Source organism: Oncorhynchus nerka, linkage group LG17, assembly GCF_034236695.1.
Source record: "Oncorhynchus nerka isolate Pitt River linkage group LG17, Oner_Uvic_2.0, whole genome shotgun sequence".
NCBI lineage: Eukaryota > Metazoa > Chordata > Actinopteri > Salmoniformes > Salmonidae > Oncorhynchus > Oncorhynchus nerka.
In genome coordinates this window covers 49,516,416-49,527,603 of record NC_088412.1, presented here as the reverse complement: position 1 = coordinate 49,527,603, position 11,188 = coordinate 49,516,416, and the positions used below count along the sequence as shown (strand labels likewise).

Here is an 11,188-nt window from a genome sequence, read left to right as displayed (position 1 = left end):
ATAGCCCAGCCCCCAGGACTCTCTCACCATAGCAGACAAAAAGCTGGTCTGTTCGCACTGACTGTATTCGCTCCACATAGGCAGCCAGTGCCCTCGCAGGGCACAGCATGCCGGAGGGAGGCCCAGGCTCCCCCCGCCACTGCTGGGGGGACGTAAGCAGACGGGATTAAAGGGATGTTCACATGCCTGTCTGACAGAACCTTCGGGAGGAATGAAGGGTTGGGGCGGATGGACCCCTCCCACTGGGGTCCATCCGGTAGCACTCAGAACTTACAGAAAAAGCATGGAGCTCACCCAACCTCTTCATGGAAGTAATCGCTACCAAGAAATCCACCTTCATAGAGAGGTGTTTTGGGGAGGCAGACTCCAACGTTTCTAAAGGCGGCTTTGCCAAAGCTGCCAAGACCACATCCAGATCCCAGCTCGCCATTGAGTGGGTCCTAGCTGGACGCAGGCAACAAACTCCCTTCATAAACCTGGAGACCAAGGGATCGCTCCCCACTGGCCTGTCCATCCACCCCACATGGCAGGCAGATATAGTGGCCAAATACCCTCTCAGTGTACTAGAGGCTGCCAAGCCCTCATCCAAGCAAGACCGCAGGTATTGGAGGACATACTGCACCCTGCACCAAGAGCAGAACAACCACCAGCGCAACTGACATGCAGCGGTTGTAGCCTGTCACCTTGTGCTCTGCATGGTGTTCCTTACACCCTCCTGTAGTCCTAACATGGACCATTGGTGCCGTTCAGCGGCCAAGCCCACAGACTGAGGCGGTGCAGTCTCAGATGCCACAGTGTTCCCTCAGGCCGGGTCTCAGGGGCAGTTGACAAGGTGTCCCAGACAACAGGGACAGGATAAGGCTGAACCAGGGTCATCTGGGCCAGTATTGGGCCACCAGCAGCAGACAATGCTCCCCAAACCTGGTCCTGTCCAGCACAGGCTGGATCAGGGAAAGGGGGGGCGTAAGCTCCCAAGCCTAGAGGCCCTGGTGGCTCTGACATGGAGTACCACAGGAGGCAGTGTGCATTGCCCAGGGAGTCAAACAGGTTCATCTGCACCCTCCCAAACTTGTCCCACAGGTGCTACACCACCTGGGGATGTAGGCTCCAGTCCCAAGGTGGCGGGCCCTGCCTCGAGAGCATATCCGCTGCCACATTCAGGATGTCAGGTACATACGTTGCACGTAGAGACGCTAGACATCCCTGATCCCAGAGAAGGAGCTAGACATCCCTGATCCCAGAGAAGGAGCTAGACATCCCTGATCCCAGAGAAGGAGCTAGACATCCCTGATCCCAGAGAAGGAGCTAGACATCCCTGATCCCAGAGAAGGAGCTAGACATCCCTGATCCCAGAGAAGGAGCTCCAATGCTATAAGATTGAGGCGGGGGGATCTCAGTCCACCCTGTAAGCCACCACTGTGGTGTTGTCTGTTCTCACCAGGACATATCTTCCTTTCAGATGTGGAAGGAAAGGCTGCAGGGCCAGCAGTACAGCTCAGAGCTCTAGTGTATTGATGTACCTGCCACTCCAAGGGGGTAGCCAACAGCCACTGGCCGACCTGCCCTTGGTCACATCCCCACAGCCGATCTGGGAGGTGTCTGTGCTGACCAGCTCCCGGCGGCACATCCTCAGCATCTCCACCCCACCTGAGAAAAAGGAGCCACCTCAACAATGCCCTGAGGCCCTGTGCGGTCACCCGCAGCTGGCGGTGATGGTGGTGCTTCAGGTGCAGCCGGTGGAAGTTGAACCACCATTGACGAGGCCGGAGATGGAGCAGGCCCAGGGGAATCAGCAATGAGGCCACCGTCAGTAAGCCCTACAGGCAAGATAAGATAGCCTGAACCCTTCTGGTGGGCAGGCGTGCTCTCATGAGGACTGAGTCCAGTTCCATGCCAATGAAGGTCACCCTCTGGGTGGGCATCAGATGACTCTTCTTGTCATTTATAGTAATGCCCAGCCCGCCGATGTGGGTCAGGAGCATGTCTCTGTCTGACAGGACCTGGGTCCTGGTCGGGGGACAAATCAGCCAATCGTCCACGTAATTGATGATCAACAATCCTCGGGACGTGAGCGGTGCCAGGACAGCAACCATGCACTTTGTGAAATTGCAGGGTGCCAAGGAGAGGCCGAGGGGAAGAACCATAAATTCGTAAGCTGTCCCTTCGAATGTGAATCGGAGGTACTGACAATGAACTGGTTGAACAGGAACATGGAAGGACGCACCCCTCAGGTCCAGCATTACAAACCCCTGGTCCCTGGACACGGCCTGCAACACGTGGCTGAGGATAGTATGTGGAACCTCAGTACCTTCAAGTACCCATTGAGGTTGCAGAGGTCCAGAATCGGTTAGAACCTTCCGTCTCTTTTTAGAACAACAAAATAAGTGGAGTAGAACCCAATTAGCCGTTCTGATGCCCTGGGAGATCTTATGTCGTGACCTGCTTGGAGGAATAAGAACCCGGTGAGGGATAAATGACCCAGTACCTCTGCAAAAAACGGGGAAGACCCGTGTGGGCAAAAACAGGCTGCTTCACCTCACGCTGTGCCCCTCAGCATGAGGCAATGGGGCAGGAGAGGGACCCCACCGTCGTTCGGGTGCAGGTGGGTGGCGACGGTTCACTGCCTTGAACCCAGGGCCTGAGGAGGCGGCATGGACCGTCTCAGGGTCTCACGGTCCCTATGAACCTTATTGGTCTGCTCTAGAATGTCATCAACCCCTGGGCCAAACGCCGGTGATGGGGTGAGTGGTAAATGTGCTCTGGAGAGCAGCCGGCAGACGGGATTGGGCCAGCCAAAGATGGCGCCGGGAGGTAACCACCTGCACCATGGCCCGTCCGTTGGTGCTGGACACATCCCTATAGGGCAGGGAAAGCAGTCGAGACACCACCATCACTTCCAGGAGGAGCTCCTATCACCCATGTTTGCTGTGTAGCAAGCTTTGTCACATGTTTGTATGCCAATTTATACTCTCCACTTTGATTTGTGATGTGAAAAACATTTTAAAGCAATACCTCAGACCTTGCTATTAAGAGGCAATGTATTTCCTTCTATGTCTTATGGAATGTTCACTGGTAATGTATTACATACAACTTACTGGGGTAGTGTAAAAGAGAATGTTTACAAAATGACAAATGTATATGCATATTTTCTCATTGTAAATTTTGGCTAGACTAATTAAAGCTGAAATTCTTCATTTCTACATAGATTTTTGGACTTGTGAATTAATATACCCATTGATTCTTGAATTTAACTTATAAAATGCCTCATGAGCTTAGTTCAACTGTCATACGTACTGCACCATAATCTAAAATACAAGCTTGTTTTACTGCAATGTTTGTTAAACATGTAAATTGAAACATACTGTATAGCCGACAAACATGGTCATTTTGATACCATGGGTTGGCATCCTTGCATCCATAGCTGTTATTAATTTCTCCAGGCTCATCTCTCAGCTGTGTACCAAAACAGAAGTGCGGTGACCGCATTGTTTTCTTTAGGAAAATATGGTTTGTCATGGAATGAAGGGGACCATACGTTTTCCTTTGGGTTTATTTCAACCCTGCCCACAGCTGGCAGCACCCAAGTAATCATCAATTCAGTGCGCAGCTGCACGTGGCCCAATCGGATTACCCATGGTCAATTAGATTTGACATTCGATATCCCTATGGAGCTAAATAGAGATCAGTAAATTATACTTTTAAAAAATGTCAATAGCTCCAAATGTCAATGACTTAACCTCAAACCAACTATAAATGGTAGAAAGTCATATACAAATATTAAAAGCATTTGAGAGATGAAGTCTCATTTACACGTGACCCAATCGGATTACCCTTTGACCAAAGGTGTACAACATGAAGTCTCATTTACACGTGACCCAATCGGATTACCCTTTGACCAAAGGTGTACAACATGAAGTCTCATTTACACGTGACCCAATCGGATTACCCTTTGACCAAAGGTGTACAACATGAAGTCTCATTTACACGTGACCCAATCAGATTACCCTTTGACCAAAGGTGTACAACATGAAGTCTCATTTACACGTGACCCAATCGGATTACCCTTTGACCAAAGGTGTACAACATGAAGTCTCATTTACACGTGACCCAATCGGATTGCCCTTTGACCAAAGGTGTACAACATGAAGTCTCATTTACACGTGACCCAATCGGATTACCCTTTGACCAAAGGTGTACAACATGAAGTCTCATTTACACGTGACCCAATCGGATTACCCTTTGACCAAAGGTGTACAACATGAAGTCTCATTTACACGTGACCCAATCGGATTGCCCTTTGACCAAAGGTGTACAACATGAAGTCTCATTTACACGTGACCCAATCGGATTACCCTTTGACCAAAGGTGTACAACATGAAGTCTCATTTACACGTGACCCAATCGGATTACCCTTTGACCAAAGGTGTACAACATGAAGTCTCATTTACACGTGACCCAATCGGATTACCCTTTGACCAAAGGTGTACAACATGAAGTCTCATTTACACGTGACCCAATCGGATTACCCTTTGACCAAAGGTGTACAACATGAAGTCTCATTTACACGTGACCCAATCGGATTACCCTTTGACCAAAGGTGTACAACATGAAGTCTCATTTACATCGCATTATTTATTGACGGTCCTTAACTGACGCCCCCCCCGCCCCCAGCTGTGTAGTGCTAAGACAAAAACCAGAACGTACACCCTGGTCTAGGCTACTACCAGACAAGACCTGGTTAGACAGTTTCAAGTGATCTAGAAGGGTGACTGACTGTGTACTGTTTTGGCAGTGAAAATACAAACGCTTCCCATATTTGAACACATACACTTTCAAGTGACACCCAGACCAAAGGACACAAAATCTCATTCTCAGTCACATTTCCTAATGAGAATTGAAACAATCAGGAAGTTCAGCCCACCTTTAACAACTTCCTGTTCATGTGTGCTCAGTTAAATGCTGAAATAAACTGATCTCTGTATGACAACTTCCTGTTCATGTGTGCTCAGCTAAATGCTGAAATAAACTGACCTCTGTATGACAAGAGCAACAGAGTGTAGTGTGCAATTCTCCAACCTGTTTTTCATACTACCAAGATCAACCAAACCACAGCTATGGCTTCCAGTAAGTAACTTTAAAAATGTATAGATAACCAAGGCTATTAAAACATGGCATTTCCCCAATCATTTATTTAAAATTTAAAAAAGAACAGATCGACCAAAAGCAAATGTACAAATGTTGTAATCGGCGCAAACATAAAACATTTCCCAACAGATAAAAAAACCATCCACTCCTCTTAGATGGGCTTGATCTTGAAGTGTAGCCCAATGAGACTGAAGACAAGACATTTCAGATCCTGGACCAGGTAATAGAACACGCGGAGGCCTTCTGGGTCCCTGGAAAACACAACTTGTTTTTAGGAAGCTGGCCCCCAATTCCACATCAACCCCACTATGCAGAACTGAGAGCATTACATAGGTGTAAGCTAGGTATAATTTACACTATTCTGCTTACATCTATGAAATCTTCAGTTCTCAACCAGTGTCTACTAAATAGAGGCTAGGAGTCCATTTGGAAATTGGAGGAATATATCCTTCCAAGAGTTCCCAGATCATTTGAGGTAGTATTATTACTTACTTCGACTGGTTGACATCAATCAAGGAACCAATCTTGGAAGTTGTGAAGGAAATGTGCTCATCCCCAATGACGATCTCCAGCTCCTAAGAGTTCAGAAAAGTTAACTCTCCCCAGACACGATTAGTAACTGAAGCCACGAATAAAATAACTGACTAAATCATTGTAACTTTCTGGGGTTATGCCCAGGTCCTATCTAAATCATTGTAACTTTCTGGGGTTATGCCCAGGTCCTATCTAAATCATTGTAACTTTCTGGGGTTATGCCCAGGTCCTATCTAAATCATTGTAACTTTCTGGGGTTATGCCCAGGTCCTATCTAAATCATTGTAACTTTCTGGGGTTATGCCCAGGTCCTATCTAAATCATTGTAACTTTCTGGGGTTATGCCCAGGTCCTATCTAAATCATTGTAACTTTCTGGGGTTATGCCCAGGTCCCGTCTTGTGCTGAAAGGGTCAGAATTGAACACCGGTCACATTTATTTTGTTGGACCGATTTGTATAAGTCTGATGAGGACGGGACCGAGGTCACGACCCCATGAGGCCTAAAATCACTAAGTAAACAGGCGTGGCTAGACATTACCAAGAGCACCAATATAAGTAGGAGACACTGCTTTCCTCAACATACACCATGCTTTTACAAGTATCAGTATTTATGTAGGTATTGTGTGAGTGAATGGACAGACCTGTCTGCCCACTCTGTCTGGGGGTGGCCACAGTGCATCATCTTCCTTGGTGATCTCACTGTCATCTATGATCCTCTTTAGTTCCTCCATCACACTCTTGTGTACGTACGCCTATAGTGGAGAACAATCCCAATAAGGTTTTGATGGCATTTTCAATAGTTTTTTTAGCAGCATCCCACATAGAAATTGGATTGATGGGCCATACACTGATCAATGTAACCAAGAAATCCTTTAAAAACGGAAAGAAAAAAAGCTACATGTATAGTGTTGGTCCCACGTTTCATTAGTTAAAATAAAAGATTCAAGAATCGTTCCATAGGCACAAAAAAGCTTATTTCTCAAATGTTGTGCACAAATTTGTTTGCATCTCTTAGTGAGCATTTCTCATTTGCCAAGATAATCCATCCACGTGACAGGTGTGGCATATCAAAAAGCTGATTAAACAACATGATCATTACACAGGTGCACCTTGTGCTGGGAATAATACAATACCACTCAAATGTGCAGTTATCACAACACAATGCCACAGATGTCTCAAGTTGAGGGAGCATGCAAATGGCATGCTGACGGCAGGAATGTCCACCAGAACTGTTGCAGAGAATTTAATGTGCATTTCTCAACCATAAGCTTTGTCATTTTAGAAAAATGTTTGTAGGTCCATCCAGCCTAACAACCGCAGACCACGTGTAACCACACCAGCCCAGGACCTCGAAATCCAACTTCTACACCTGCAGGATTGTCTGAGACCAGCCATTGACAGCTGATGAAACTGGGTTTGCACAACCGAAGAATTTCTGCACAAACTGCCTGAAACAGTCTCAGAGAAGCTCATGTACGTACTAGTTGTCTTCACCAGGGCCTTGAGCTGACTGCAGTTTGGTGTCATAACCAACTTCAGTTGGCAACTGGCATACTGGAGAAGTGTTGCGCTTCACAGATGAATCCTGGTTTCAACTGTACCGGGCAGATGGCAGACGGCATATATGGCGTTGTGTGGGCAAGCGTTTTGCTGATGTCAACTTTATGAACAGATTGCCCTATGGTGGCGGTGGGGTTATGGTATGGGCGGGAATAAACTACAGACAATGAACACAATTACATTTTATCAATGGCAATTTGAATGCACAGAGATACCGTGATGAGATGTTGAGGCCCATTGTCGTGCCATTCATCCGACACAATCACCTCATGTTTCTCCATGATAACGAACGGCCCCATGTAGCAAGGATCTGTACACAATTCCTGGAAGCTTAACATGTCCCAGCTCTTCCATGGCCTGCATACTCACCAGACATGTGAGCATTTTTGGGATGCTCTGGGTCAACATGTACGACAGCATGTTCCAGTCCCCACCAATATCTAGCAACTTCGCACAGAGATTGAAGAGTGGGACAACATTCCACAGGCCACAATCAACAGCCTAATCAACTCTGTGCGAAGGAGATGTATCACGCTGCAAATGGCAGTCACATCAGCTACTGACTAGTTCTGAACCATGCCTCTACCTTTTATTAAAGGTTTCTGTGATCGATACAAATCTGTATTCGCAGCTATGTGAAATCCATAGATTAGGGCCTAAGGAATTTACTGATTTCCTTTTATGAACTCTAACTCCGTAAAATCTTTTAAATTGTTTCATGTTGCGTTTATATCTTTGTTCAGTGTAAGTTTGATAAGTTACCTCTTTCCTGATCATGACATCATTCTTGTAGTTGCTGTTGTTCGCGTATCTCAGCTTACCTGAAAAGATAAGTTACATTTATTGCGTTATCGTCACGTTTGTTGTGAATGCTGATACACTGCTATTGTTGAATAGTAGTTATTTGTTTATAACTAGTTAACGTTAGTTCACAGAAGTTTTTAAACCTACTGTAAACTAATCAAGCATTTTGGATACATTAGTTTGCTAACCAGCTACATAGCTAGCTGGATACAATAAATGAGTGAGGTTATGGTTAACTGTGCAATTGAAGTACTTCTGAGATCATGTTATAACTGAACACACGAATACAAAAACTAGCTAATTGCGATAAAATACATTTGGAAATGCCGCTAGCAAGCAGTCGTTTGCATGCTTAGCTAGCTGGCTAATGTAGCTAATTAGTCAAATTGCCGCCTAACTTACCGTCTGGTCTAAACTCAAATTCCAAGAACTCGTGTCCAAACTTTCCCTTGTGCCCGACATAATATCTCAAATAAAAGTCACTCGTTGACATTGTAACCTCAAATTCAGTGTTTGCACGGTCCTTGAGAATCAACGAAAGCACACTGCTTCCTTGACGGTATTTTAGAAAATCTGAACACGCATGCGTGAGGGGGCGCTTCTCTGTGATCTCATGCGAGTGGTCGCATTGCAGTGATGTCATCTTCTTCGATGAGGTTTATAACAGAGGTTGGCATCCAATAAATGTTGCATTACCGCCACCTACTCGACTGGAGTATAACTCCCTTATACTTTGCTTGAAAAAATGAACAACAAAAAAAACGAATGAATACAACAAATACCATACCATCTAAGGCCTACAGCCTGAAAGGATGGGACACCACCACTTAACACACCCTGTACCTCTTCTGATGTCAAGTCTCGCACACCCAAATACCTCTCTGCAGCTGCCACCACAACCTCTATTGTTTAAAAAAAATATATATTTCACCTTTATTTAACCAGGTAGGCAAGTTGAGAACAAGTTCTCATTTACAATTGCGACCTGGCAATTGTCTGTGACTTACGGTCCAACCCTGCAGTACAGTTGATAAATCAAATCAAAAAGTGACTATGCATATTCGATCAACAGAGAGTAGCAGCAGCGTAAAAAGAGAGGTGTGTGTGGGGGGGGGGGGCACAATGCAAATAGTCTGGGTAACCATTTGGTTACCTGTTCAGGAGTCTTATGGCTTGGGGGTAAAAACTATTGAGAAGCCTTTTTGTCCTAGACTTGGAACTCCGGTACCGCTTTCCATGCGATAGTAGAGACAACAGTCTATGACTGGGGTGGCTGGGGTCTTTGACAATTCTTAGGGCCTTCCTCTGACACCGCCGAGTGTAGAGGTCCTGGATGGCAGTCAGCTTTGCCCCAGTGATGTACTGTGCCGTACGCACTACCATCTGAAGTGCCTTGCGGTCAGAGGCCGAGCAATTGCCGTTTCAGGCAGTGATGCAACTGATGCCCTCGATGTTGCAGCTGTAGAACCTTTTGAGGATCTGAGGACCCATGCCAAATCTTTTTAGTTTCCTGAGGGGGAATAGTCTTTGTCGTGCCCTCTTCACAAATGTCTTGTTTTGTTTGGACCATTCTAGTTTGTTGTTGATGTGGACACCAAGGAACTTGAAGCTCTCAACCTTCTCCACTACAGCCCCGTTGATGAGGATGGGGGCGTGCTCGGTCCTCTTATTTCTGTAGTCCACAATCCACAGTCCTCCTGCACTACTCTAACCCTGGAAACCTCAGCCTGCCTGTCTCGCACGGGACATTTCTGAACATTTCTGAATCCCAGCCCCATGGGCACCCCTACAATTAACACATACCACTACTTTCCCCAATGCTATACATTCCTTTTTCTCATGACCTTCTGCACACTTCTCACACCTAGGGACCTCCCACCTACATACACACTGCTGCCACATAGGAACCTCCCTCATACACACTGCTGCCACATAGGAACCTCCCTCATACACACTGCTGCCACATAGGAACCTCCCTCATACACACTGCTGCCACATAGGAACCTCCCTCATACACACTGCTGCCACATAGGAACCTCCCTCATACACACTGCTGCCACATAGGAACCTCCCTCATACACACTGCTGCCACATAGGAACCTCCCTCATACACACTGCTGCCACATAGGAACCTCCCTCATACACACTGCTGCCACATAGGAACCTCCCTCCTACACACTGCTGCCACATAGGAACCTCCCTCATACACACTGCTGCCACATAGGAACCTCCCTCATACACACTGCTGCCACATAGGAACCTCCCTCATACACACTGCTGCCACATAGGAACCTCCCTCATACACACTGCTGCCACATAGGAACCTCCCTCCTACATAGGAACACACTGCTGCCACATAGGAACCTCCCTCATACACACTGCTGCCACATAGGAACCTCCCTCATACACACTGCTGCCACATAGGAACCTCCCTCATACACACTGCTGCCACATGCCCATAAGCTTGACACCTGTAACAACCTAATGTATTCGGCACAAAAGCTCGCACAGGATAACTTATCCTATATATCCTAACATCACTTTGTCGGGCAAAGACTCAACATCAAAACTCAAAAGAACATTTTTTTTATTTCAATTTAATTTAACCAGGTAGGCCAGTTGAGAACAAGTTCTCATTTACAACTGCGACCTGACCAAGATAAAGCAAAGCAGTGTGACACAAACAACAACACAGAGTCACACATGGGATAAACAAACATACAGTCAATAACACAAAATAAAAATAATCTATATACAGCATGTGTAAATGTAATAAGATTAGGGAGGTAAGGCAATAAATAGGCCATAGTGGCGAAATAATTACAATTTAGCATTAACACTGGAGTGTTAGATAATGACTTCTGTTTCAACACTCATGCCACACTGCCTGCGTCGCACCAAACAACAAGCATCAAACGCTGGGAATCTTCCCCTTTAGTTGGTCAGCTTTCACATTTACCGCTAACCCAGTATTCACTCCTTTCAATGGTGCACTTTTCTTGAGAGCAAAACAATTCACATCTCTTGCCCCCATTCCTTGAACACAGAGCGCCTGCTCCGTCTGACCAGCAAAAAGACAAACAATTATTACAACACCACTTCTGGTTACCTTCACCGATTCCACAGCACTCAACTCTGTTTTCA

At 46.2% G+C, this 11,188-nt stretch overlaps 1 protein-coding gene across 1 annotated transcript; it reads right to left on the bottom strand.

The window, feature by feature from the left end:
• Positions 1-5,159: 5,159 nt before the first annotated feature.
• LOC115145367 (protein mago nashi homolog) lies at positions 5,160-8,630 on the bottom strand. The gene is made up of 5 exons (XM_029686878.2): positions 8,447-8,630; positions 8,003-8,061; positions 6,322-6,432; positions 5,638-5,720; positions 5,160-5,396 (listed from the first exon to the last, which is right to left on the bottom strand). Exons 1-5 carry the CDS (start codon positions 8,535-8,537, stop codon positions 5,297-5,299), a joined length of 444 nt encoding a protein of 147 aa, XP_029542738.1. The 5' UTR covers positions 8,538-8,630; the 3' UTR covers positions 5,160-5,296.
• Positions 8,631-11,188: the final 2,558 nt, after the last annotated feature.